Source organism: Pogoniulus pusillus, chromosome 4, assembly GCF_015220805.1.
Source record: "Pogoniulus pusillus isolate bPogPus1 chromosome 4, bPogPus1.pri, whole genome shotgun sequence".
NCBI lineage: Eukaryota > Metazoa > Chordata > Aves > Piciformes > Lybiidae > Pogoniulus > Pogoniulus pusillus.
Window position 1 is genome coordinate 31,471,877 of NC_087267.1, and position 26,443 is coordinate 31,498,319.

The following is a 26,443-nucleotide window of genomic DNA, read 5'->3' on the forward strand; positions in this document are numbered from 1 at the left end:
ATTTGAAGTTCAGCCTTCAAATGAAATAGACTCCGTTTCAGTGGTACAATACTTTTTGTGGATACTTCCAAATGCTCCAGAAAACAATAAAGAAACTGAAACCAAAATTATTTCTTTGAATTACCTCAAAGTTTTAGATCTACAAAGATATTTTAAAACCCCCCCAAACTTCCACGTTGAAACTTTTAAAGCCAGTTCATTTATTGCTTATACCATACAGCAGCACCTGTGCCTTACAGGGTCTGCGAAACCATCACTGTGCAGAAACAATTTCTCACATTGCTGTGGAAACCTTAACATCACAATCAACCACATATTTCAATGGAAAGCAAAGAGGACAAAATAGTATTTATCCTTCTCAGGTTTCCACTGAAACTGAAAAGAAACAGATGTGTGTGTGCTTGTGTAAAAAAATAATTTTCTGAATTTGTTTTGTATTGAACCTGAGACAAAAAACCCATACAGACAAGGAATTTAAAATACAGGTCAACTGCTTAATGCTTCCCATCAGAAGTACTGAATCACTACATTAAATTTCTCTAACAGCAATTTATACTGCTTTTTAACTACTTCCACCAATGGTCCTTCTGCCATTACAAGTGAGGTTTCTTCACACTAAAATGTCCAGACCTTGTTTTCATTGTTTCAAATATATGATGGAAAAGTATTTTTCAGAAAGAGCTTTTCCTTGATTCCAGTAGGTGGCAATAGCTCCGCCCTAAAAAGCTCAGAGAAACTGGTGCTTCGGAAGAGGTAATGAAGCACTGCATCCCTGGCCACACAGGCTGCACGGGGGAGGCTCTGAATTAAATCAGAGCTACCCAAAGCATGATTTCTCCACTGTCAGCCTTAAAATTCCCTGAACATCATTAATGTCGTAAGTGAAAATGGAGCCCCAAGGAGATTTAAATAATACTCTAAGAGCAGTTCTAACAAGATAATTATTTCATGCCTGACTTGTGACAGCATCACTCTGCTTTGATTTGTGCATGCAAGTGCAATACCCAGGGAAAATCTAAAGCATTTTAAAAAACACGCAGAGGATCAGTGGTTATACTGTCTATAGTTTGAGTACTGTGTTCAGTTCTGGGGCCCCCAGTTTAGGAGGGACATTGAGATGCTTGAGCGTGTCCAGAGAAGGGCGACGAGGCTGGTGAGAGGCCTTGAGCACAGCCCTACGAGGAGAGGCTGAGGGAGCTGAGATTGGTTAGCCTGGAGAAGAGGAGGCTCAAGGGTGACCTTATTGCTGTCTACAACTACCTGAGGGGTGATTGTGGCCAGGAGGAGGATGCTCTCTTCTCTTGGGTGGCCAGCACCAGAACGAGAGGACACAGCCTCAGGCTGCGCCAGGGGAAATTTAGGCTCGAGGTGAGGAGAAAGTTCTTCACTGAGAGAGTCATTGGACACTGGAATGGGCTGCCTGGGGAGGTGGTGGAGTTGCCATCCCTGGGGCTGTTCAAGGCAGGATTGGACGTGGCACTTGGTGCCATGGTCTAGCCTTGAGCTCTGTGGTAAAGGGTTGGACTTGATGATCTATGAGGTCTCTTCCAACCTTGGTGATACTGTGATACTGTTTATGACATGGGTGAACATCAAGTACCAAAGTCTTCACTTGTATATGAAACTCAGCATTGGGGATCTGGCAGCAAAGCTCAGCAGAAATCAAAGCAATAATCTATTTTCCATGGCCTGGAAAAAAACTGTACAGAAATAGTGCTTCTGAATGGTAGTTATTTTGCCAAGAAAATCTGCTAAATGGGAAGATACATCATCTGACTCGCAGGTCTGAAGAACTAAATGATCATGCAGAACCTCAACCTTGTCTCTCTTTTTATCATCCATGCAAAGCTAATGTGACAGCTGTTGAAAGCTACAGGAAAAAAACAAAGTCTCTATATCCTACAAGCAAGAAGGAATGCCCAAAGTGCTGCTGCTCAGAAGTACAACCTGTCATCTGACAGACTGCTCAGTTCCTACCCTCTCCTAACCGATCAGCTGAGTTAAAACAAGGTCACAGCTTTAAACTGAAAGAATCAATAATCCCAGCTCATCTTGTGCCAGTCAGGGATTGATGTTATTCAAGGAAATGAACTGCAAATGCAGACAGCTTATACAATAATTTATATGAATCAAACTCATCAAACATATTGAATTATTCAACAGCCCTAATGGAGAAACATGTTATTTTGCCTCAAAAAGAAAAAAAAACCCACCCAAAACCAAGTATAAAAACTTCATCACACAATTCTGCGATGATCACTGAAGAGTTACTTAGTATGGAATAAAGGTCTGTAAGGCTGAATTAGAGATGCTGTTAAAGGCACAAGCTGCCGTACAGAGGTTGTTTTCCCTTGCTGGCTGGGTTTGACCCTGATGAATATTCTTTACCAGTAAAAAAAATCTCCAACCACATGATTTTTTCAGAAATACCTTCCACCCACACATCAGAGAAAGTTTCAATGTGGTGGACCCATTTCAGAGTGTAAAAGCCTAAAGGAATTTGCTGCAATAATTTTCACTGAGGATTTTTACTTAAAACTGAACTTCAGATTCAATAACTGAATAACTGTACACAAAACTCAACTATTGGAAATATTCCTCTCAGAAAACGAAAATTCCACATGCTCCCAAATATGACTCAGTTCCTTCTGCCTTGGTGTTGAGGCAGAAGGGGAAATGCCCAACTCTATCCCAACAGTAGCTCCTTGCACACTTATCCTCTGTGGTGAAGCATCCTCCTCTGCTCCTTGCTCCAACTCCTTTGGCTGAGGAGAGTACCTGGCCCATGCTTTGCCCCTGCTAAGACACTGCCCTGGGAGAACCCTTGGGTGAGGCATGGATGGCTTTCAATCTGTTCCTTAAAAAGATGAGCAGCTGAAGAAGCTAATTAGCAGTAGGCTCCTATGGGGAATAAATTACTTTTTTTCTCCAATGTACATTTCATAAGAAGGAAAAGCTGCAGGAATTATCCACATATCCTAAGCACACTGACAAGAGACTGCCAGCTCTCTCATATATATTAGCATTATTTTCCCTTTGCTTTCCTATTCATCTCATTTGTCAACTAGAAAGAAACAAGCTTTTTGAATGGGAAATGAGTATTTTCCTTCTAGTCCCATCTAAGCTGGCCAGAGAATGACTGACATGAGCAGAAAGCTTGCTGCTTCTACAGGATGTAAATTCAAATTTTAAACAACACAGCATCTTCCTCCTTAGACCACTTTTAAGAGGTGAAGAGTACTGACTCAAACATTTTTTTACTCAAATAATACATTTTTTCCAGACACAAACCAGCATTTGGGAATGTTTTAGCTCAAGCACCCATTTGTTTTCTATTCCAGTTATCAATGCTATGACATCTAAAGTATTTGTTACAAGTAACACAAATAGCACTCTGCATCTGTATCTCTATTATTCTCTACCAGAATGCCTTTTAAACAGTTAACTTAGAGTAAGAGCTAGAATCAGCAGTAAATGCAATACAAATGAACAGATAAAGAATAAATGCACAATTAACCAGACCTGCTTTAAAACCCTATTTTGTGCTGTGTGTCTCCAATAAATTAGTTTTGTCTTCAGCATATAAACTAAATGTTTTCAGAGTCAGAATACATTCCCTTCACAACAGGACTGACTGGGAGTCTATTTTGGTTTTCCTTCTAAGCATCCAGAATTTGCTACTGGTTGACTGGATATAATGAGTTAGAGCTATTAATAGTAATTCCTAAGTAATTACACTAAATGAATGTAAATAGTTTTGGTTTAGTTTACCATCTTGCTCTGCTCAGTATTTTAGACCCAAACTGCAGATACAATATACAAAGGACCTTAATTATTCAAGCATTATATCCAGTCAAAAATAAAACGTTGTGATTCTTTTTTTTGCTCCCTTGAACATTAAAAAAAACTAACAGGAACATCCTCTCTCCCAAAAAAGAGAAAAAACCACCAACCAAACCCCAAACCAAAGAGAATGTATCTTGTGTTAAAGTTGCAGCACAATTCTGCTCTCAGTTAAGACGATTTAAATAAATACATAGACTTTACCATACTTGTAAATGCTTAAAGAGATCTTATTTGGTAATGAGGCCCATCATGGAATAAATTGCTTTCAAATGAATTTAACCCTGTGATGTCTCAAACATATAACCCTGAGGGTCTTCAAGAATAGACTTAGTGCCATGGTCTAGTTGACTGGATAGGGCTGGGTGATAGGTTGGACTGGATGATCTTGGAGGTCTCTTCCAACCTGGTTGATTCTATGATGGAAATCTATGATGGAGGAAGAGTGGCTGAAAGGACCAGAACATTAAAATTGCACTTATTTTGGTAAATACTCCTGCACCACCACCAACAAAGCCTTCATCTATGACTGAGGACATTCTGCATTACCTTTCTTATTTGCTCTTCTGAGTTAGCAGAGATGACACTACAATAGGTATATGACAATCTAAAGTTCCTCTTCCTACCTCCCTTGCTCTCCAGAATCATACTACTATCCGTTAGACTGTGATTACACTGTTTAATATCCTCTTCTCAGAACAGAGTATTTAGAGTTTATGCTGAATACTGTAATCAATTTCAGATCTTTTTTTCATTTCTGTTTGGTTTTTTTTTTTTGCATACCTCACTGAAGTGAATGGCTTAGCTTTGGCTGGGACAGAGTTAATTTCCTTCCCAGCAGCTGCTATAGTGTTGTGGTTTGGATTTAGCCTGAGAATAATGTTGGTAAGATAGAATCACAGAATGGTAAGGGTTGGATGCGACCTCTGGAGATCATCTAGTCCAACCTCACTGCTGACACAGGTGCACACTAATATCTTAGAGGTTGCTAAGCAGCACTTTTCCTAAATGAAGGATTTTTCAGTTCCCTGTGCTCTGCTGGCAAGCAGGTGCACAAGAAGCTGGGAGGGGACTTGGCCAGGAGAGCTGACCTAACTCAGGTCAGCTAACTAACAAAGGGCTGTTCCATACCATAGGACGCAGCACGCAGTATATAAAATGGGAGGAACTGTGTTCTGGGTCCTCCTGAACTGACTAATATTTCAATTTAGTAAATGTGTATCACACTGTCCAGAAAGAAATTTATCTGAGACTACTGGTCTTCTGAGAGCTGCCAATACACAATATTCAGTAGACCATGAATGCCAGATCATTTATTTCCTCTACTACCTTTCTACTTAGCAAATGTGAGAACTATAATCCTATGTATAATCTTCATCTATTGATCTGAAGACTTAGTAAGATAAATGTTTGTTTCTCTTCTAATTGCTGCTGAATTAAGCAGCACTTTTCAATTTAGGCCCTGTGGAAGGATTCCAAAGCATCATTGCAGCAATAAAACTTTCTAACAGTACTTCCTGCCCTACAAAAAAAGCAATGTCTACCCATGGACTGAGGAATGCTTTGTTCTGGGAGGTAGCTTTTCTGTAATAAGTGGAGAGCTCTGTGTACCCATTCCCTGTGACATGCTGGAAAGCGATTCTCAGTCTTTAAATGTGTGAATATGCAGACAGGTTTTTTTTCAGCAGTAAAGCAGTCACAGCAACTTCTACAAATGCACTTGTCACGCTGCAGAAACAGTGACTAGCAAAACAAGTATAATGAACTTATTTATGTCTGTATTTACATGGGGCAAAAGGAACCTGACATTTCTAGAAAAATCTGATGTTGCTACAATGAAAAAGTAAATGAATCATTTTAACACCTTCATTTGCAATGCATTAGGCAACACACAGCACGACATGCACATAAAACCCCCCTAGAGTACTCCTAGGGATGTGACAGACACTGGCATGTCCCTCACTGGGCATAAACTAGGCTTTTGTCTGCGAATCCAGACAATGAACTGCCATGTCTTTTTTTAAACCTGGAATTTAGTTAGTGTCCAGGCTCAAAAGGCAGGGTCCTACAGCACATTTCTGCAGTGGAAACTGTTGTGAAGCTGAGAACCAAGATTTGACTGCCTGCCTGAACTGAACTGCTTCCTCACAATGCCTCAGTAATTTAAACTCACTATTACCCAGAACAGGCTTCTGAGATACTGTGCTAGTTTGAAGCTAGCTAGAATGTTTTGGTGAGAAGAACTAGATCATAGGCTGTGAAAGGAAAACACTGGTGATGTCTGCTTTCCTCAGAGTCTTGCTGAAGAAGAAACAAAAACATTAGATAACACTCCCACCATTTTCACTCACTCTGCCTTGGGCTTCTGACTGAACTACATCTCCCTAACCTCACCTTCCATTTGGCCTAACCCACCTTTGCTTCATAATCTCTTGGCTGAACCTCTATTCTTCCTTGGGACTGGGGTAAGGTTGAGAGGGGCAGGGGGAAGGTGCAGGGGTGGTTGAGAGCCCCTCCTAGGGACTCAGGTTTCTGTATTACCTTTTTACCTTGTCTATTTCTGTCTATAACTGTATATACTGTAAATATCTGCTTGTATATTGTGCTAGCTGTAAATAAATAGCTTCAGTCATATTCCCAGATCCGTCTGAGTCTAGTCTGGGTGATTTCTAAAGTGTGGGGGAGCGGGGTACACCCAAACCATCACAGATACAGCTAAACTCCTTAGCAAACTGACAGGTGCAAGCAACAGGCACAAAATGCTGCCAGTACTGAGCAGCTGTAAACATACCCTTCGTTTTACAGAGGGAAGAAACTCAGGAGAGCACTGGCTGGAGGAAAGAGCTTCCCAAATGCAGAGCTCTTGAACTCTCATTTGCATTGAATGCCCATAGAGAGAAGAAAATATCTTTATGTTGACAAAAACAGGATTCTTTATGACGCAGTAAAGTCCTGTGGCAGGCAGCTGCTCCTCTAAGTTAGTTAATAAAAATGGCTGAAGAGACCAAAGCCTTCAGCTCCTCTCCCTTTGTAGATTACTGTCTACAACTACCTGAGGGGTGGTTGTGGCCAGGAGGAGGTTGCTCTCTTCTCTCAGGTGGCCAGCACCAGAACGAGAGGACACAGCCTCAGGCTGCGCCAGGGGAAATTTCGGCTCGAGGTGAGGAGAAAATTCTTCACTGAGAGAGTCATTGGGCACTGGAATGGGCTGCCTGGGGAGGTGGTGGAGTCGTCATCCCTGGGGCAGTTCAAGGTAAGGTTGGATGTGGCACTTGGTGCCATGGTCTAGCCTTGGGCACTGTGGTAAAGGGTGGGACTGGATGATCTGTGAGGTCTCTTCCAACCTTGGTGATACTGTGATACTGTGATACTGTGATTTCTGTTCGCAACCCTCCTCCTCCAGGGCCTGTGGAGCCTTGCCAGCTAATCTGCGGACAGGATGGCTTCCAGGCTTGTTTCTGATCTCCAGACAACTTTATTATTTCTTCATAATAGTTTACTGTACAAAACTGACATATTTCTGTCCAGAAGGAGAGTGCTCAGAGCCACTCATGAGCGCCATTTAGTTCTGCTGTGGTCTCGACAACATGCTCATGTCCAGGTTAATGTCATGTCAAGGCACTGTTAGTAGCTCCTCTCCTTGCATGGTTATTTTTCAACTGTAAGAATATTAATGCAATTTAAAGCTACTTCTAAGGCATTACTGGATGGGCTTTAGGCTTACTGCAATTACAGGGAAAGAAGTTTCAAGGTTTGTGAGATTACTGTGGGAGGAATTACAATTGTGGGGAAAAAGTAGATTTCAGTCTGTGTTCTGAAAGCACAGAACCGAAAGTAATCACCTCCCATGACCTATGCCATGCCACCTGAGCTTCTTATTGGAACCTTACCATTGCATCCCCATCTGTAATAGTGAGATAAACTTTTTTATCAGCTATGTGAGGATTTTATAATTTGGTGTTCATGAAGAGAACTGCAAACTTTTCTGTGCTACAGCTAAATGCAAAACTTACCTAAACTCTGGAGAACAGAGATCAGATCTCAAATCTCAAATCACACTGAGGGACAAGGCACATTTATTCTTTTATTGCAAAGTGAATAATTTAAGAATATTCTTGCTTGCTGTCTTGAAATCATCCTTTATATGTCCCTAGGCAGAGCTGGAGGCAGCAAGGTTTGCATGTCAATGGTTGTTTTCTTAACCGGCTCAGTAATAACAAGGGCAGCAAAGTACCTAATTGTGCTGGTGCCCTGGGCAAGACTCTCCTCTCCGTGTCAGCCTTATGTAACTGATTAAATAATAAAAAATAAATCTCTATTCTTTTGTCTTTTATGTATGATCTTATAAATGCAATGTTGCACATTACCCATGTTGCTTCAAGGCCTGATTTGGACTTCATCAGATTTATTCTCACATGATCTGCCTTCCCCTGAGCCACTGCTGGCCACTCAGTTCCTTGTATTCAAAAGAACCAAAATGCTGTATTCTTGAAAAACATTTGGATGCTCTAATTGTCTCCCTAGGTTTCTATGACAACCACAGCAACATAAAAAGCCTTGCTGGGTAGCTCCAGGAGACTGAAGTCTTCCCTCTCATCTCCAGAACTTCTCAATGTAGAACATATTGTAAACTAATAAATGTGATAAACAATAAACATGGAGATGGTGTCTAGTACACTAGGTTGGCACTGGGGAAACTTCTGGCAAATAAAAATATATTACAGTATTTGATGACAACAGTCAAAACACTGCCTGCTACAGCAGTGTTACTGAAGTACCTTGGGACTGACTGTGAAGCACAGTGCAAAGACATACATTTATAAACAGAAGGGTTTCTAAGCCAGCTTGCATGGCTGCAGACAGCTTTAAAAAATATGACAAGGCCTTCTCTGCCCCTAAGCACCTCTCATCTTGCTGGAAGGTTACAGATCAGAAATAGATAAACTCCTAAATAGATATGAGGGCAGCTGGGGTTAAGACAGTTGCAGAACTATGTGGCTGCACACACATTATCATATGATGTGACCACAGGCACCTCTCCATGGCTGCAGCTACCAGCTTTCCAGCAGGCAAATCATAAACAAAATGTGATCACAGCAGCAGTGAAAGGCTCTGCACAGTACTGTCAATCCCAGACCAGCAGAACCTGTTTCTCTGAATCTCCTGCATCAGGCTGGATAGTCAGAACTGACACTCAGACAAACTGAGAGCCAACAAATCTCAAAGAAATAGGTCAAGCCTTTCTTTTCAAGCAATAATAGAACAAGGGGACACAGTCTCAAGTTGTGCCAGAGAAAGTATAGGCTGGATGTTAGGAGGAAGTTCTTCACAGAGAGAGTGATTGGCATTGGAACGAGCTGCCCAGGGAGGTGGTGGAGGCACCGTCCCTGGAGGTGTTCAAGAAAAGCCTGGATGAGGCACTTGGTGCCATGGTCTACTTGACTGGCTAGGGCTGGGGGATGGGTTGGACTGAATGATCTTGGAGGTCTCTTCCAACCTGGTTGATTCTATGATTCACAAAAGTGCTACCAAACTTCCTAAACGTTTGAATTCTGCCCACATTTGCAGTAATGAATATCCATCCAGATGTTGCATTCCTGACATAAGGCTCATCCAAATTTCTAGAGAATCAGGGATACCAGAGCTGCTCAGAATGGGCAGGCATAGGGAAGAGAACAATGATTCTCTCCTGAGCAAAATCAGTTGCAAAATAAATGTGCCATATGAGACCAGTGTAACTCTGCAACTTTCAAGCTATTTAAATTCACTCAGTCAAAACTGGATGGCACAAAACGATCCAAATATACAGAATTAAAAAGAGGCCACATGATAACTGGGGTTATCAGCTGTCCATGACCACAAAATCTTCTCCCAAATTATTGAACAGTTTCCTGATGGTAAAATGCCCTACGTTTTTAAAGTAATGGCCACCCTACAACTAGCTTGTGACAAAGCAACTCTGCCAAACAAAGACATCATTTCCTTACCACTGCTGTTAGTTTGTCTTAGGCACTGGCTCTTCCTATGCTGCCAGAAAGACATAGACAACTCCCTGCTGCTCTGAGACACAACTGGGGATGTAACTGCATCAATCTTCTTGCTTGGCAAGGAGATCTTACAGCTTTGTGACATTTCACAGCTTGAAGGACTAGCTTTTAGTAAAGTGTCTGATTACACAGACCAGGTGGAAATCAGAAATTAATGAAATAAACACTAGAAATGGGGATGAACATACAACCTTGGGAAAACAAAATGTATTTTATTGGTTTTCCATCTTGAGGCAGGATTTTCACTCTTAGTGACTACCAACATAACACATTTTATATTATTTTGTCTTTTCCTGAAAGATTTTCAACAAGGTCCTTATGCTGTGGAATTATTTTGCAATATGGAAATATTGTACTTTGCCATATGGGGAGGAATTCTTTTCTTATTTCCTATCTAATTTGTTCCAATAGACTGCACAGCAAAGAATGCTATGGAGAGTGAATCATGAATATAAATTGAAGGAGAATGGGTTTAGATTGGATCTGAAATGGTTTTCCAGAGAGGTTGTAGATGTTCCCTCCCTGGAGATGTTCAAGGCTACGCTGAATGGGGCCTTGAGTACCCTGGTCTAGTTGAGAGGTGTCCTTGCCCACAGCAGGGAACTTGGATTAAATGATCTTTAAGGTCTCTTCCAGCCTAAACTGTTCTATGACTCTATGAAAACGATTGCTGATGCCCACAGTTAGTATATGTCATATGATAACACTGCCCAATAAATAAAGTTTGATTTTATCTGTTAGCTATTTCTGACGTTTATGTTTCCATTTATGTCTTCCTTTGTGCTGGTATGATTTTGTTGACTACAGACATGGTATGTGAAACTACCACATATATGAGACAACGTTAACCTGGAACACCAAGAAAGATCTGTTACCTTTCAAATGAGAGACTAAAAGACAGGGAGCACATCCTGATATTAAGTAATGTGTGAGCTATGTTGTATAATGCACCACTTGAGAGAGTCACAAAACAAAGAAGTGGGATGAGATGTTGTAGTTTTCATAGTTATTTATTACTAAACAGTAATGACCTCAAAGTTATCACAGTGCTTTTAAATTAAGATTCTGAAGAATATAGGATACCTTCTTCTGTATCTGGAACGAACTACTAGGCATAACATTCTAGTAGAACTGACATCAAAGGGAGAGGAATTTTTGAGTCATTTTAAATTCATGATTCTACAATTAGCAGGTATTTTCATACCTTCTAACCTCCACCCAATATGACTCACTAACACTAAGGCATATATCTTTTACTTCTCAGAAATGCATATGAAAGGTAAAAAAAACCCAACCAAAACACCACATGATCCTTTTCCTATCTTCCAAGTATGCTTATGTGGGTGGCATAGACGAGTTATGGTAAGGGATTTTATCAGCTGTAATTATACATTTTATCAGCACTAATTACATAATTTGCTTGTGGCACTGAATCAGTCTAAACTCTAATACCAGGCCTAGGAATTACTAAAGTATTGATAAAGCCTTTACAGGACATTGTTCCAACTCACAAAGCCATTCCTTAAAATAGTCAATACTTGAAGGTTGTTGTGACTTCACAGGGCATCTTGGTGATGCTCAAGGAAAAGGAGTGTGATGTATTTTACAGTTGCACTGGGATCAGTGCACACATTCTTACACCCTGAGTATAACATATGGCATAATACTGCCTTTAACCACTGGAACACAGCTTTTGACTATCTGAACTTCTCTTTTTTTTCATTTTATATTATTTACCTGAGTAACTTAGTTTCTTCAGTAGGTCAATATTAGAAGTGTGGTTTAATTAAAGCATTTGAAAAGAAAATTAATTCAGAGGGCTTAAAAGTGTATAACTAGGGAGCATATCAAATGAATCAGAGGAAAGTAATTTTCTTCATTGCTAGTGCACTTCTGCCAGAATTACTAAGTGCTAGGCTATAATGCATACATCAGAGTGGAGGTTTTTTAGTTTAGTACAGTTGCCAGAATGCAATTGTCCATTTTTCACAATGCCAGCTATTTTTTTCTTCCAGAACATCCTAAGAGTAATATTGTATGTACCTGTAAATGTGTCCTCGATCCATCGCATAAAATACACCACCAGCAGAGTGCAAGACCAGAAAATCTTGAAAAGTGACATACCTGCCCCAAGCTGCTTTCATTGTAGAACCTTTATCAACAGGAATGCATGAGGACTCAACAACATTCGATTTATTCATTTTGTAGCAGAGACCACAGTCTGGATCTAACATACATCCATTACAAAAACTGAAAGAGAAAGAAATAAACACTTAAGCAACACTCTATTGATTTCTACGTGTCAAAATCAACAGCATCTCCTAATCAGTCTTGAGATGCACATAGTCAAATTGTCAGTATTGGAGACAAGATCATGGAAATGGCCCCAAAATTGATTGAGATTGATTTTGCTGTCTTCTCTACCATGTCTGGGTGGCCTAGTTGCAAATCTTCCAGTGATACTGATCAGGCTGTAGGAAGAGTCACTCATGGAATGAATTTTCATTTTAAAAAACCTAACAGGTTAGAGTTGAGAAAGAATCATACATCATGCCCAATAATCAGACTAGCATTTGTGCACAGAGATGTGGGAGACAGTTTGAGAATGCAATACTATATGCCTACATGTGGGAACTCAGCATCTAAGCTCCCATTATAGCTGATGGATGGAATCAGTATGTCCATGGAGCCAATTCACTTACAGGCATCTAGTGCCCAAAAGTATCTCACCCACCCTTCACCTGTCACTACAGAGTAGGCAGTGCTTTTACAGATTATTCCTGTGCATCACGCCTGCTGACTGTGTACAGGTATCTCTGGTTTCCTTGGGAATTCTCAAAGAGCAAGAGACACTCACATTTAGGCAGTTTCCTTAATGCAGTGTAAGTGACTAGACAGTAAAACTGTTCTCCGGAGTCCACTAGCTGCACTGGTCACAATCACACTGGCTACCAGGAGCCTGCATTTAGGCTTCAGTCTAAAACTTGAGCCTGAGAATCAGAGAATCATAGAATCATAGAATCAACCAGGTTGGAAGAGACCTCCAAGATCATCCAGTCCAACCTATCACCCAGCCCTATCCAATCAACTAGACCAGAATAAACTAGAGTAGGTTGTTGGGCATGTGAGCTATGAATGCATTCCAAAACCACTCATGCAGTGCAAGTTACCTGAAAGCCTCTGGCACAAATCTTATCCGTATTTTGCAAACACTAAAGACTACTGCTACCGTGGTTAAACTACTCAGATGTTTATCTCCCCCAGAAGCCATCTCAGATTCAGGGACACATTCTCATTGGTAAAGCCCCAGATACATTCTAAGTGATAACTTTAAGAGCAAAAACCAGAGGAATGGGAAACTCTAAAAAACTAAGGAAATCTAGACATTTTAAATTAAACTTCCAAATGTAATATCTTGAAATGCATAATTGAGGTGGCCAAACCAGCTTCAAGAGGTATCCTTGTAACACCAAAACCAAGGATATAATCCTTTCTGAGTATACAGCATAACAATGACTCAGTGAATGAAGAAATAATCTGCTTAAAGTACTGTACCATTATGAGAAAAAGGGTAACTCTAGAACACGGTGACCAGAAACTGAATCAGTAAAACTTTATATGGATTGAAGAAGTCTGAAAGTACATGTTTAAAATCAAGTCAATTCAAACTTTTCTTACTATGATGTTTCTGGAAGAGTTGTAATAATGCAAATTCATATCGTAGTTTGGCAAGACAGAGGGTAGGGAAATGCTGAAAACAATCTATTCATTTGCATTTTCCTGCTTCTCCCAAGCTTCAGAAATCTGTTATTGTGTGCTGTCTAAATTAGCAAATTTTGGTATAATTTTCATGTTTTCTACTTTTTAGAAAACAAATCTATTTTAAGTACACCATCCTTTTGCTTAACTGAGGGGTCACATTCAAGTTTGAAGAGGGTTTTTTAATATACTAGGAAAAATGCATTAAAACAGCTCTTAATAGAGAGATGAAACAAAACTTTCAGGTAGAAGTCAATCATCTAACAGTATTACACATTTCTTCTCTTGCAAAGATTAATGACAAAAAAAATAATTAGAAATTATGAAAGAAAAGGATAATTCCAATACTACATTAGCAAGACTTAGCTACATTTCATTAATCAGAATTAGGACAGGAGTGGGCAGCAACCAAAACAGTTGACGGGAACAGAAGACTGCAGATGAATAAACACTTCCTTACGATTCACAAGTGTCTTTCAGTATGTAGTAGTAATACTAAAAAATTATAGCATATTCTAGTGAAAAGAATCACAGTATCACCAAGGTTGGAAGAGACCTCACAGATCATCAAGTCCAACCCTTTACCACAGAGCTCAAGGCTAGACCATGGCACCAAGTGCCACGTCCAGTCCTGCCTTCAACAGCTCCAGGGACGGCGACTCCACCACCTCCCCGGGCAGCCCATTCCAGTGTCCAATGACTCTCTCAGTGAAGAACTTTCTCCTCACCTCCAGCCTAAATCTCCCCTGGCACAGCCTGAGGTTGTGTCCTCTCGTTCTGGTGCTGGCCACCTGAGAGAAGAGAGCAACCTCCTCCTGGCCACAACCTCCCCTCAGGTAGTTGTAGACAGCAATAAGGTCACCCCTGAGCCTCCTCTTCTCCAGGCTAAACAATCCCAGCTCCCTCAGCCTCTCCTCGTAGGGCTGTGCTCAAGGCCTCTCACCAGCCTCGTCGCCCTTCTCTGGACACGCTCAAGCATCTCAATGTCCCTCCTAAACTGGGGGGCCCAGAACTGAACACAGTACTCAAGGTGTGGTCTAACCAGTGCAGAGTACAGGGGCAGAATGACCTCCCTGCTCCTGCTGACCACACCATTCCTGATGCAGGCCAGGATGCCACTGGCTCTCTTGGCCACCTGGGCACCTCTGCTATCAAGCAGGATGCTGACAATGACTTTTCAATTGTAAAACATCCTCCACTCAAATTATATTGTATACTTTAGTAGTTTTTAACAACATGAGTTTCTGTAAAGATTTAGGATGCTAGCACATCCAGCATGACATGCTGGCACAGAAAGCAGCCACTTCTGAACTCTATTAAGTGCAGCAAATGATTATGTAATCTCTATCCAATGTGAACATCACATGAAAAATTAAACATATTAAAGTGGTCTTTAGGTAATGATTCTCTTTAGAACATTTTGGGATCCAAAGTTTCTCTAGATTTATTATTTTTAAGTTTCACTTCAAACAGAATTACAATCAAATACCCAATACCAGCCGAACATCAGCAAGACACGGGAATGCAGAAGAATGCCAATTAGACACGGCAAGGAGTGTCATCATCATAGTGTTGCCAGCAGAGGACAGAACAGGGACTGGATGTCTTATCATTTTTCTCAATGTCCTCACAAAAATCGATCCGTGAGATGAATGACAGAACTGAACTTTGCCTTGTCTGTTCTGTCCTATGGGGCTTCCTTTATTGATAACTACTCCACATACTCTTAGATGGCACTGGGTATTTTAATGAAAGGGTAATTAATTAATGCAGGATGATATTTTCCAAAATCAATATTGTTTATTAATTTTGATATTCAAAACTCTTGCCACCCCCAACCACTCATTTTACTAATAATCGGTTCTTGCATGGTCATGGAAACATTTTACAGATAATAACTAGATCTGGAAATAACTTGCAAAAATATAAACATTAACTGAACTGGAAGAGAAGATTCCTGCAGCCAAATACTGCTTGCAGTCAATATACAACTTGCCCACTAGATGGATTCAAGGAGATCCTTTCTGCTTATGGCAGAAGGCAATAGTGAATCACAAAGAGGCTTTAAGTATTTACTCACAAAATATTATCTCCCAACTCGCAGGGGCTAGGTACAGCTTCAGACAGTACCCAAATGCTTTCAGGGAATTCTGTCTTGTCACCCACTGAGACTTGATTCTTCCCAGGCTTCTGGGGAAAGGAGGCAGGCAATCTCTAACCTGGGCATCTGGATGATCTGCCTATCTCCAGGACTGCCCATCTTGGCAGGAGACTTTCAGGTGTAAGCAGAATGTCTTGCCATGTGCAGTCTTAGCATGCTATCATGCTGGCTAGGCAGGCCAATTGTGTGGAGGCATTTGGAGTCTGTTCCTGGTAAACTCGCAACAGTGGAGCTTCCAGGCAAACAATAAGGCAGTAAGCAATGGCAGCAGGCAACAACAGGCACAAATAGCATGGCAGAGCACGGCAGAGCACACTGCGTTTGCCTGAGTATTTCTTTTATCAATGTGGGCCAAGACTAATGGGCCTTTGGACACAGAGTAGCCAATGAGAATGGCAGTTAGCCAAGCCTGACCATACTAGGTGAAACCAGAGGCTTGCTTTATGCAAACTTGGGAAAAACATTGGCTTTGCACAAGGCAGGCACAAGCTAAGTGTGTGTACCTTGTTTACCACAGGACCAAGACAAGTCTGGGCAGGTCAAAGTCCTTAGACTTTGTGGCTCCACGTTCTTTTGTCTTCTTTACCATGGTTGCTTCTCCACAAAACAGATGGAGGAAGGGCTGAAAAACATGCCCGGGCAAGCCAGGACATGGATAAGCCCATTTCTGCCCTATCAGGCCTGCCACGATACTTATCAGTAACTAATGAGCTGGGAAGTAGAATGTATTTGTTCCTCTCTATCCATCAGTCCAGAAAAACAAAATCAGGAAATATGATTCTTGATTCCAGTGTTTGTCTACATGGTTGTTAATTCAGCTGCTCCTTGAGCTTTATTTGGCATGCACAGCTGTGTCAGGTTGGCATTCAACATAAAGGCTGATGGATTTCATGTCATGCCAAATATCAGAGGTTATAGTTACTCACAACAGTTTAAATAATTTAAAATGATGACTTTCCACAGCTTTTCTGAAGATTGTCTTTCAGGCTGAGAAGTTAAATAACAAATACGTTTAAGCTCTTAAAAATACTGCTTAAACCCTATTATTGGGTTAGGACATTCTGGCTGTAGTTATATAGTGAGTTCATATAATTAGACTTTGACTTTCAATTTAAGACACGAGAGCAATTTATGTCAGAGAAAACCCAGAAATTCAATATACAAGACTTAAAGCCCTTTCAAATCTGACTCCTAGTAGACCTAGAGTAGAGAGTGGATGCTCTGACTATCCAGCATTCTTATGTATCCTGCTTTATGACTGATATAAAATTTTTATGTGGACTTTTATGAGGCAGATAGTCATTGCTTTTTCCAAGACAAAGATTGATGTCTTTTTACTTCAGAATTCCAATATACAGAGGTTACAACTGTTTCATAACACAGTAATCTGCCTCAGTTAACAAAGACTGACTACGCAGCATGAAACAGGCAGAGAAGATTCTTATTTTTAAAAGAAGCAATTAAAAAAAAAAAATCATGGGCTGAAGCTATTGACTAAATTTCTCTTTCAATAAATGGAAATAAAATATATAATAGCTTCAGGCTTATGTCTTCCTTCAGTTTGGCTAAACAAAAATATTGCAACGATTTTAAATTCAGCACACATTATGACATACATGCTTACAATGATGTAAAGAAATGAAGATACAAAATTCATCAGGAAAATAAATGCACAATACTGACTGACATTTAACTAACTACTACAGATCTCTTTCCAGTTTTCGGACATACTTTATTATCAGCCATACCCAAGTACACCTAAATATACCTCAAAGTATAAGTCTATTAAAATACTGATACTTCTTTCAAGTCTTCACCACAGATCAGTTATTGCCTTGAAAGCTCTATAACAGAACACTCCAGGATGTCTATGCAGGAAGGGAAATTTGCATCCACTTACAAATGGGAAATGTGTTTCCTGCATTTTATCATGAAGTATTTATATCTGTGCTTAGGTTATGAGCTAGAGCCTTGGAAACAGACTCCTCCTGAAAAATACCAGGTAGGATGGATCTCAATCAGACTGATAACTCATCAAGATTGAAATACCTGAGAGAGATTATTTGATTTTGATGAAGCCAGGCAGCATTACAGCAGACAGGTTGTACGACGTGCCTAGTTCCCTTTCTGCTCCCCAGCTGGGCTCCTAGGCAACCTAACAAAAGGCAAGTGTCTAGACTTCAGATGCTTCAGCCCATGTCACAGAATAACAACAACCGGGAATTGTGAGGCTCCAGCAAGCCCAAAACAACCAGCTTCTTCACAGCTCTGTGGCATGAATTCTGCGGAAACAATTCTCAGTGGCCTGGCCCCTCAGATTATCAGAGTTGCCATGAAATGGTCCTGCTTCACCGTGAGACAGCAGACAAGCTGACAGACTAAACCTGCAAAATTCCACTCTGATTCTGCCACCATAGTCAAAGCTTTCATGCTGTTATGCCCCCTTCATCTGACCAAGTGGGAATATCTGATAGCTAGAGAGCCAAACTTCAAGGTCCCTTGATAGCAACTTCTCGTCAGCCTAAGCAGCACTGGCAATCAGGCTGCTCTCCTCTGGAGCAGCCTGCCCCATCAAATGTTCCTGAGGGTACAGGTTTATATTAAAGATCACACTGTCTTCCTCTTTCATAAAGAACTTAAAGTACATAGATAAATTATCAATTCACTATCTGTGCATACCTTTCTTGAGACCAAAATTACTGTTTTCTTTCTCCTAACACGGTAATTTACTAGGCGCTAGCGTGGTCTCTAAAAAGATTGAATAAAATCTCTGACCTGTTAAAGTGACCCTTTGGATGCTAATAAAAGCTTCAGAATTACTTTTCCCCCTGCATTTTTCCATTACTTAGAACACTTTACATTTGGTTTGTGATTACACTTTGTGCTTTACATTTAGAAAATAGTCTTCTAAGTGATGACTTTTCTGTAGTTCTGAGAAGTCTCCTAATTTGAGCTGCAAATTGTACCTTGCCACTTTGTGTTGTACGATTTAGCAGAGAAAGACCTGGTGCCCTTGCCTTTCAACTGTTATTTTGCCTTTCTCAACCTGAACCTGTTTCTGAATTGTTCACTTCAAAACATTTCATCTGTTTTCTCTTTTGCCTTATGTTAAAGAAATTTCAACTCTGCTTTCCCTCTCCTGTTAATTCACAATAAAACACAGGAATATCTTCCTACTGTCCTGTTAGATAAACACAAATTGATCTTGATAATGTATTGTGGACCATGTAGGCTGTTTCTTTTCCCTAGAATGTAACTTGATTTCACAGATTCATAATAACCTATTATGTGAGTAGCATGAACAGCCTCCCAGAGTAGCAGAATGTCCACAGGTAAGGATGTTTCTAGAGGATGGACTGTTTCCACTTCTTCTGGATTCATGAGTGCTGAACACATGCTGTTCAATCAGCCCATGTGTTGTGTTAAGAAGTATCAAGAAAATCTGATAGAGGTGAAACATGAAAAACATTTTGCTTGTGCCCTGTCTTCTGCACAGAATAAACTTCACCCTTGTAAGCTTTTTTGACTCACTGCTCCTGCTCTGCATGATGCACGTATTTATACTGCTGTGCAAGGTTCAAGAATAATAAAAACATTTCATCATTTCAGGCAGGAAAGGCTTGGTGCAAGGACAGGAGGCTCTTGTGGTATCTACTGAGGATTAGCACATACCACCCAAAGAGAACATAAGCTGCAAATCACTGCAATTTTGAAGGGAATGTCACTTTCTCTGATGCTTTCTACTCTATCCAGCTTGCTCTTTGCTGTGTTGCAGACACGATTCTGGGCTAGGTGGATCTTTTATCCTAGATGCTATGCCCTCAGGTTTACTCTTTGCTCTCAGTACCAAGTATGCACACAATCCTCTACCTTTCTCAGCATGTGAGGTAGTTGCTTTCCAGCTCCTCATAGCAAAACAACAGAATGGAATCAAACTTCCCTTGCTTCTGTCCTTGTATTCTCCTACCTATGACCAGAGAATGCCTCTTCCTCCAGCCTCAACTGAAAGCAAATGGCTGTGAAAGCCGAGCAGAGTATGCCTACCTAACTGGACTCAACAAGGGACACTGATGAATCCAAACAAGGGAAAATAAAATCAAGACACAAAACTAAAAACAAACAAACACAAACCAAACCCCTCAACCCCCTCCCCACCACCACGGGCTTTTGGACGAATATTGTAGTAAATTCATCAGCTCTGCTGACATGTGAGAACATTTTTTTATTTAGCTTTCAGCCTTCTACACAATCACAGACTTTAGTCTTTCTTTTGTAAATGGCTTAATTTTTATGCACAACCTCATTAGAGTTAGGCAGAGTGGGATGGTCACAGCTTTGATTCTTTGAAGGCAGCAGGGTAGCTGGTGCACGTGTCTTAACCTTGACCTGCTTCCAGAATGAGGCAAGGCATCAGTGAAATCCAGAATGTGTTACAGAGTTTTGAGTAATCAGAATAACAACGGCCAGCTTATCTTCTCATTTTTGAGAGGACAAACTTTGGTGCTATGCTGTTTATTACTCTTAAATTTACCTCTGAATAAGTAACAGATCTCAGCTGCTAAAGAGACTAAGAGAAGTGGTTACACAGCAAACATCTGTAAAACCTTACACAGGCTATGTGTAAAAAAGAAGTTTGATTTAAGGATGGCAAACAGATGAATGTTCACCTTTCTTTAATAAGACATCCACTCACTTCACCCTGTGAGGAAGGAAAGAGAACTTCAGTGTTCAGAGTGTCCTGTAGAGTTGGCATTATTTCCATGATGTCATTGTGAATGAGGATGACATTAAATTTTTTCTCACCAATTTACAGATTTTTTTTGGCTATTGATCAACTATGCTATGTCTCTCTACAAATGAAAATATTTTATTTGATATTTGCAGGCTATCTTACTGGTCTGATTTCTGCAAGCATGTACAGGTGACCTGTTTGAAGTACCTCTAAGGCTTCCACAATGGACACCCACACTTACCCCAACCCAATACCTGTGCAAACATAAAATCATTTCTATTCTGTTCAGTATCAACAAAACTTCTGTGAGCAAAATATATTTTATAAATGTTTTTATAACTTATAAACACATTTTGGCTATGACAAATACAGGTTAGCACACAGTATCACAGTATCACCAAGGTTGGAAGAGACCTCACAGATCATCAATTCCAACCCTTTACCACAGAGCTCAAGGCTATACCATGGCACCAAGTGCCACGGCCAATCCTGCCTTGAACAGCCCCAGGGACGGCGACTCCACCACCTCCCCGGGCAGCCCATTCCAGTGTCCAATGACTCTCTCAGTGAAGAACTTTCTCCTCACCTCGAGCCTAAATCTCCCCTGGCATAGCTTGAGGCTGTGTCCTCTCGTTCTGGTGCTGGCCACCTGAGAGAAGAGAGCAACCTCCTGGCTACAACCTCCCCTCAGGTAGTTGTAGACAGTTATATTTAGGAAGTTCCTCCATATGCTGCGACAAGCAGGCTGCAAATCAGTTTAGGCTCTAAGTGTACCTCATCTCAGAGGAGCAATGCATCACCACTAGATGAAGGAGACAATGAGCTGCCTTTGTGTAGGCACACATATTCAAAAGTGGTTATGGTGACTACAGGGAGACAGCATTATTTACAGTATCACAGTATCACAGTATCATTAGGGTTGGAAGAGACCTCACAGATCATCAAGTCCAACCCTTTACCACAGAGCTCAAGGCTACACCATGGCACCAAGTGCCACGTCCAACCTTGCCTTGAGGTGCCCCAGAGACGGCGACTCCACCACCTCCTCGGGCAGCCCATTCCAGTGTCTAATGACTCTCTCAGTGAAGAACTTTCTCCTCACCTCAAGCCTAAATCTCCCCTGGCGCAGCCTGAGGCTGTGTCCTCTCGTTCTGGTGCTGGCCACCTGAGAGAAGAGAGCAATCTCCTCCTGGCCACAACCACCCCTCAGGTAGTTGTAGACAGCAATAAGGTCAACCCTGAGCCTCCTCTTCTCCAGGCTAACCTGAAGGCCTGATGTCTTTTGCTTTTCCAAATCTTTTTGAGGCCTCTCCAAGTATTGCAAGATACAACACTAAGTGATATGAGATACCAGCAGTTACACTAAAGCAAGCTAAAATGCAGATTAAACAGCAACAGACAACTGCCATTAAGTTACTTCATTTTACTGTGATTGGCTATCTTATCTAACTACCATTACAGTGACATTACAACACTACATGGCTATTTGTACAGCTCATTTCATGCCATAACTCTTAGAGGAGAAAAGATGCATTTCTTGCACAGAAAATAGGGAAGATTTGCACGCTGTGCTGAAGTTGTTCTAACCTCTGTAGAAAGGTGATGACATTATTTTCCACTTCACTCAGCTTATTGACCACGTGCACATAAAGCGTGTTCATGCCTGCATCTTGAACAGCCACTTTTCCAAGCTGAATACAATATAAGACTGTATATCATCCCCTCCAGAAGCAACTAAGCTGAAGGAATAAATTAATGTGTACTCTCTGTGTGTAGCCACAGGAGCTCGGCAGAAAGACAGGCTGAAACTAAACTCCTGTGCAGACATCCCTGCTGAGAAAATATTTACTTTTTTTATCTTCCCTTGATCTGCACCAAAAGCAAACAATATTTCTTGCACTTACTGCTTCCTTGGCTGAAGACACCTGAACTTTTGAGGCTTCCTGCTACCAAGTCAGTGCCTAATATCACCACCCATGACGGACACTAATATTCATGATGCTGAGGGAATATTCTTCCTGTCAATATACCAGGTCAAGGTTTGGTGATGTTTTGAGGCATGAAAATTGCTATCCCAAACACAGTTTTAGATACAGAAGTGTGAAAGTTGTTATTAATAAAAAATGCTTCATTTTTTAACATCTTTTTAAAGAGTGCCTGTTGTAGCCCAGCTCTGTGAGCTGTAGGCAACTGCATCTATTTATTAGTTTCAACTTCCCTGGTTTTTGTGTATCTTTACCAAGGTATGCTGTAAGACTAAAACAGGAGCAACTAAAGCTTTCTCATACATTTCTCATTATTTCAAATCCTCTTCTACATGCTTGCTTTTATCTGCAAACCTATACAAATACTCTCAAATTAAAATAATTAAGTTCTTTTATTGCTCTTTCCTAGACCCTTTGATTTTCTATCATATCTGCTTTTGCTCACTTCGTGTCAGAAACAGAAATTGTGACAGATTAAAATATTGCCATAATTCATGATCTAGCATGCCTTTACTGGAACTACCTGCTTTAATTTGTCATGCTTTTTGCCCAGAAGTGCACACTGAGCAGGTCATAGTAAGCCTATATTTCCTTCCAGACTAGCTGCCGTTAAATTGAAAATGAAAATTGTGTTGGATGAATTTTCATTACTTCCTAAAGTGGACTAACCATATTTCTTCTACTCAGATTTCATACTGTTTAAGGTTATATAATCACCTAGCTTTAGTTGGTAACAAATCACAAGTTCTGCCTAATGCATCTGTGCTTTCCAGGTATCCTTTCTAAACAGTTAAGTCCTAGATGATTGCTTCTGACATCCTGCTGTTAATCTGTCCTAATTTGAAGCTAGCTAGAATGTTTAGGTGAGAAGAACTAGATTACAGGCTGTGAAAGGGAAAAAATGGCAATGTCTACTTCACTCATAGGCTTGCTGAGATGTATAAGAACAAGAGTATAAACACAGATAAGGCATTTAGGCACTGCCTGGACTGTGGCCTGCATTTCTCTCTAACCTCACCTACCATCTCTCTGATTAATCTACTTGCTTCCTAACCCCCCTTGCCGACCCTCCATTCTTCCTTGGGGCACAAGGCAACGTCTGCAGTAAGGTATAGGGGAGGGAGAGGGTGGAAGGACAGTTGGGAGCCCCTCCCGGGGACTCAGGTTTCTAGGAGGGGAGTTGTCTTTCTGTATTCCCTTTTACCTTGTATATTTCTATGTATAACTGTATATATTGTAAATATCTGCTTGTATAGTGTGCTAAGCTGTAAATAATAAGCTTTATTTGATTTCCAGAGCCGGCTGAGTCTAGTCTGGGTGATTTCCAAAGTGTGGGGGGCAGGTAACACCTAAACCACCACATAATCTTGTTCTGAAAGGACAGCATTTGGAAACACTTTCCCTCATCTCACATCTTTCAACCAGATTGCTTGCCATTCGAAAAAAACTGCATAAGCACATCTCAAAAACCACAAAATGTAGTTGACTCTGCAGGAGAAAACAACTAAAAACACAGCTTTTTGCATGTAGGTATCCTTGTATCTGGTAGCATCTAGCGTTGCAGTTATTATTATCTATTTGCACTCTTTTGAAGACCTTCTGCCCTCTTTCCTGGGGTCTATAAAGCTTCAGATCCTTGGAATCTTTCACCTAAGACATTGTGCTGGCACATGAAAAGATATGAACTGTATTTCTAGCCACTGTCGCTAGGAAACTAGAAGCATATTTCATTTATTGATACTCTACTGCAAACACATGTAAACCAGAATTTGAACATAGGTAAGAATTTCTTCAGACATTTATCTAGTCTTCATTCAATATGGAATTTTCTAGTCTGATGGCTAAATAAATATAAGAGCACTGTCAAGTGAATAAAACCCATGAAATACAAAAAATTACACATTTCTAACACTCTAGTAGTAATGGCATTTTAACCTATGATTGCACAGGAAAGGGAATATTCTAACCCCTCAGAAACAAAGGTCAAAACCCCCATGTGTTTTTTTAATTGTTAATTGGTCTCTGAAAACCTGAAGATTATTTTTTCCCCACTCAGGAAAACAAAAAGCAAAGAACCCATCTTCTTGAAGAGTTTACAACTGTTATATATGGCAAATCTAAAAGCAGATGAACAACAGGAAGTATTTTCACATATGACTCTCAAAATATTCTTAACTTTGTGTTCACTATAAATTGCAGCACATATGATATAACAGAGGAGATCTCAAGTGCAGAGTTTGGCGCTTAGCTACCTTATTTATCCAAAAAAAACTCCAAAGGATTATTCAAGACCATTTAAGTAGAGCCCAATTTTCTCTACTGAGGAAAGTCGGGATTTTGACTTTAGATATCTAGTCGACTCCTTGTACTAGACTTTGTGAGTAGTTGCCTGTTACTAACATTGAATTGTAGAACTTCATTAGCTGGAAACAACCTTCAAGAAGGTTAGATGAATGATCATGACATCTCACCTGTATTTTGTGCAGGTAGAGTTTTGATGTGAAGGATCTGGTGGATGAAGTGTGATTCTTGGCGAGACCTGAGCTGATAGCAAAAATCCCGAAGCTAGGATAATGAGAGCTACAGCAGTACCTAAAAACACAGATAATGAACAATGTGTTACTTTCCTCCAGAGCACATAATTCTCTATTGAACTAAATCAAGCTTGGCAAAGCAAGACACACAGCACGTGCTAAGGACTTGTGATGAAAACCTAATAAAAACACCCTTTGCTACATTTGCATCTTGAATTAGCTAAAATGATAAAATGAAATGCAACAGGTTTAATGTCCAGATATTAAATCAATAGGTTGTAGCTTTTAGACTTCTTTTCTTTCTAATAGATGGAACTGAATACTGCATGAATGAACAGGTATCTTCTTTTTGTTGTGGAAAATAATGCTGTAAAGGAAAAATTTAATAGCAGCTTTGAAATCAACACACTTCTTCCCAGTTCACCAAAGACCTGCAGGCTTTCCTGCAAAGTAGACAACAGCATCACCTTTTTCACTGACTCTACAGAAATTTGCCTTTTTGTGAAAACACCACCAAAAAACCCAACTGCCATTTCTGATCTTGTATCAAAGAGCATATATAACATTTGCTAGGAAATGGCCCCCTTCCATCCATTTGCTTCTATTCCTCCCACCATATTCCTTGTGCATGAGCTGGGCAAAATGACAAGAGGGAAGATGGCAAAAAAGGTTTATACTTTGTGCAACAGGCCAATTCTGGGACATTAGTCACCATTTTCCTACCTTGTTTGTCACATACACACAATGTGCTGTCTCATTTTAACAAAAATTATGTTCTTCACTACTCATGATACTACTGCAACTATTCCAGACTCAGACAAACCCTTTGTAGTTTGCTACTTGATGAGGCATTGAGTTCTATGCCCTGTAAAATATTGTGTATACCAATTTGTTTCCTCTTTACTTATGTGGCATGTTTTACTAGAGAAGTCACGTACAACATGTATATCCTGATCTAAAAATGCAAAATTAGCAGTAACATCATGAGATAGTTACTAATAATTGTCATGGATTGAGTGGAACCTGCTGCTGTTATTTATACTATGCTGCAGCCATGCCAGCTTCAAAAATGAAAGTGCTAGCTGAAGCAAAGTAAGATGAGGCTTGAAATTCAGATTGAAACATGGGAGGCTTCCTATCCTGGTTGCTGCATCAGGGTTCCAGCTTCTCGGGTGTTGGCTTTATTTCTGCAGGCATGGTGGCAGAAAGAGCAGGAGTCAGGTAGCTGCTGGTTTTGGCTGTTTTATGCTGGGCTTTTACCCTGTGCATGTCACTCTGCTGCTTCTGCAAATAGGCTAAGCTAAGGTAATCATGCATTGTAGCATTAGCTTAATTAGATCATTAGCTAAGGTAGCTGTGCTTTGTGATTATGATACCTCATG

General features: G+C 40.5%; 1 protein-coding gene across 2 annotated transcripts in view; it reads right to left on the reverse strand.

Annotated features, from left to right (window-relative positions):
• The window catches only part of SLC2A13 (solute carrier family 2 member 13), a 205,469-nt gene that overhangs the window by 20,346 nt on the left and 158,680 nt on the right, over positions 1 to 26,443 (reverse strand). For both annotated transcript variants that reach the window (XM_064142480.1, XM_064142479.1), the window contains exons 7-8: positions 24,999 to 25,119; positions 12,015 to 12,140 (exon numbers count right to left, since the gene is read on the reverse strand). In XM_064142480.1, coding sequence (XP_063998550.1) covers positions 12,015 to 12,140; positions 24,999 to 25,119 — 247 coding nt within the window. The remainder of the gene's footprint in view (positions 1 to 12,014; positions 12,141 to 24,998; positions 25,120 to 26,443) is intronic.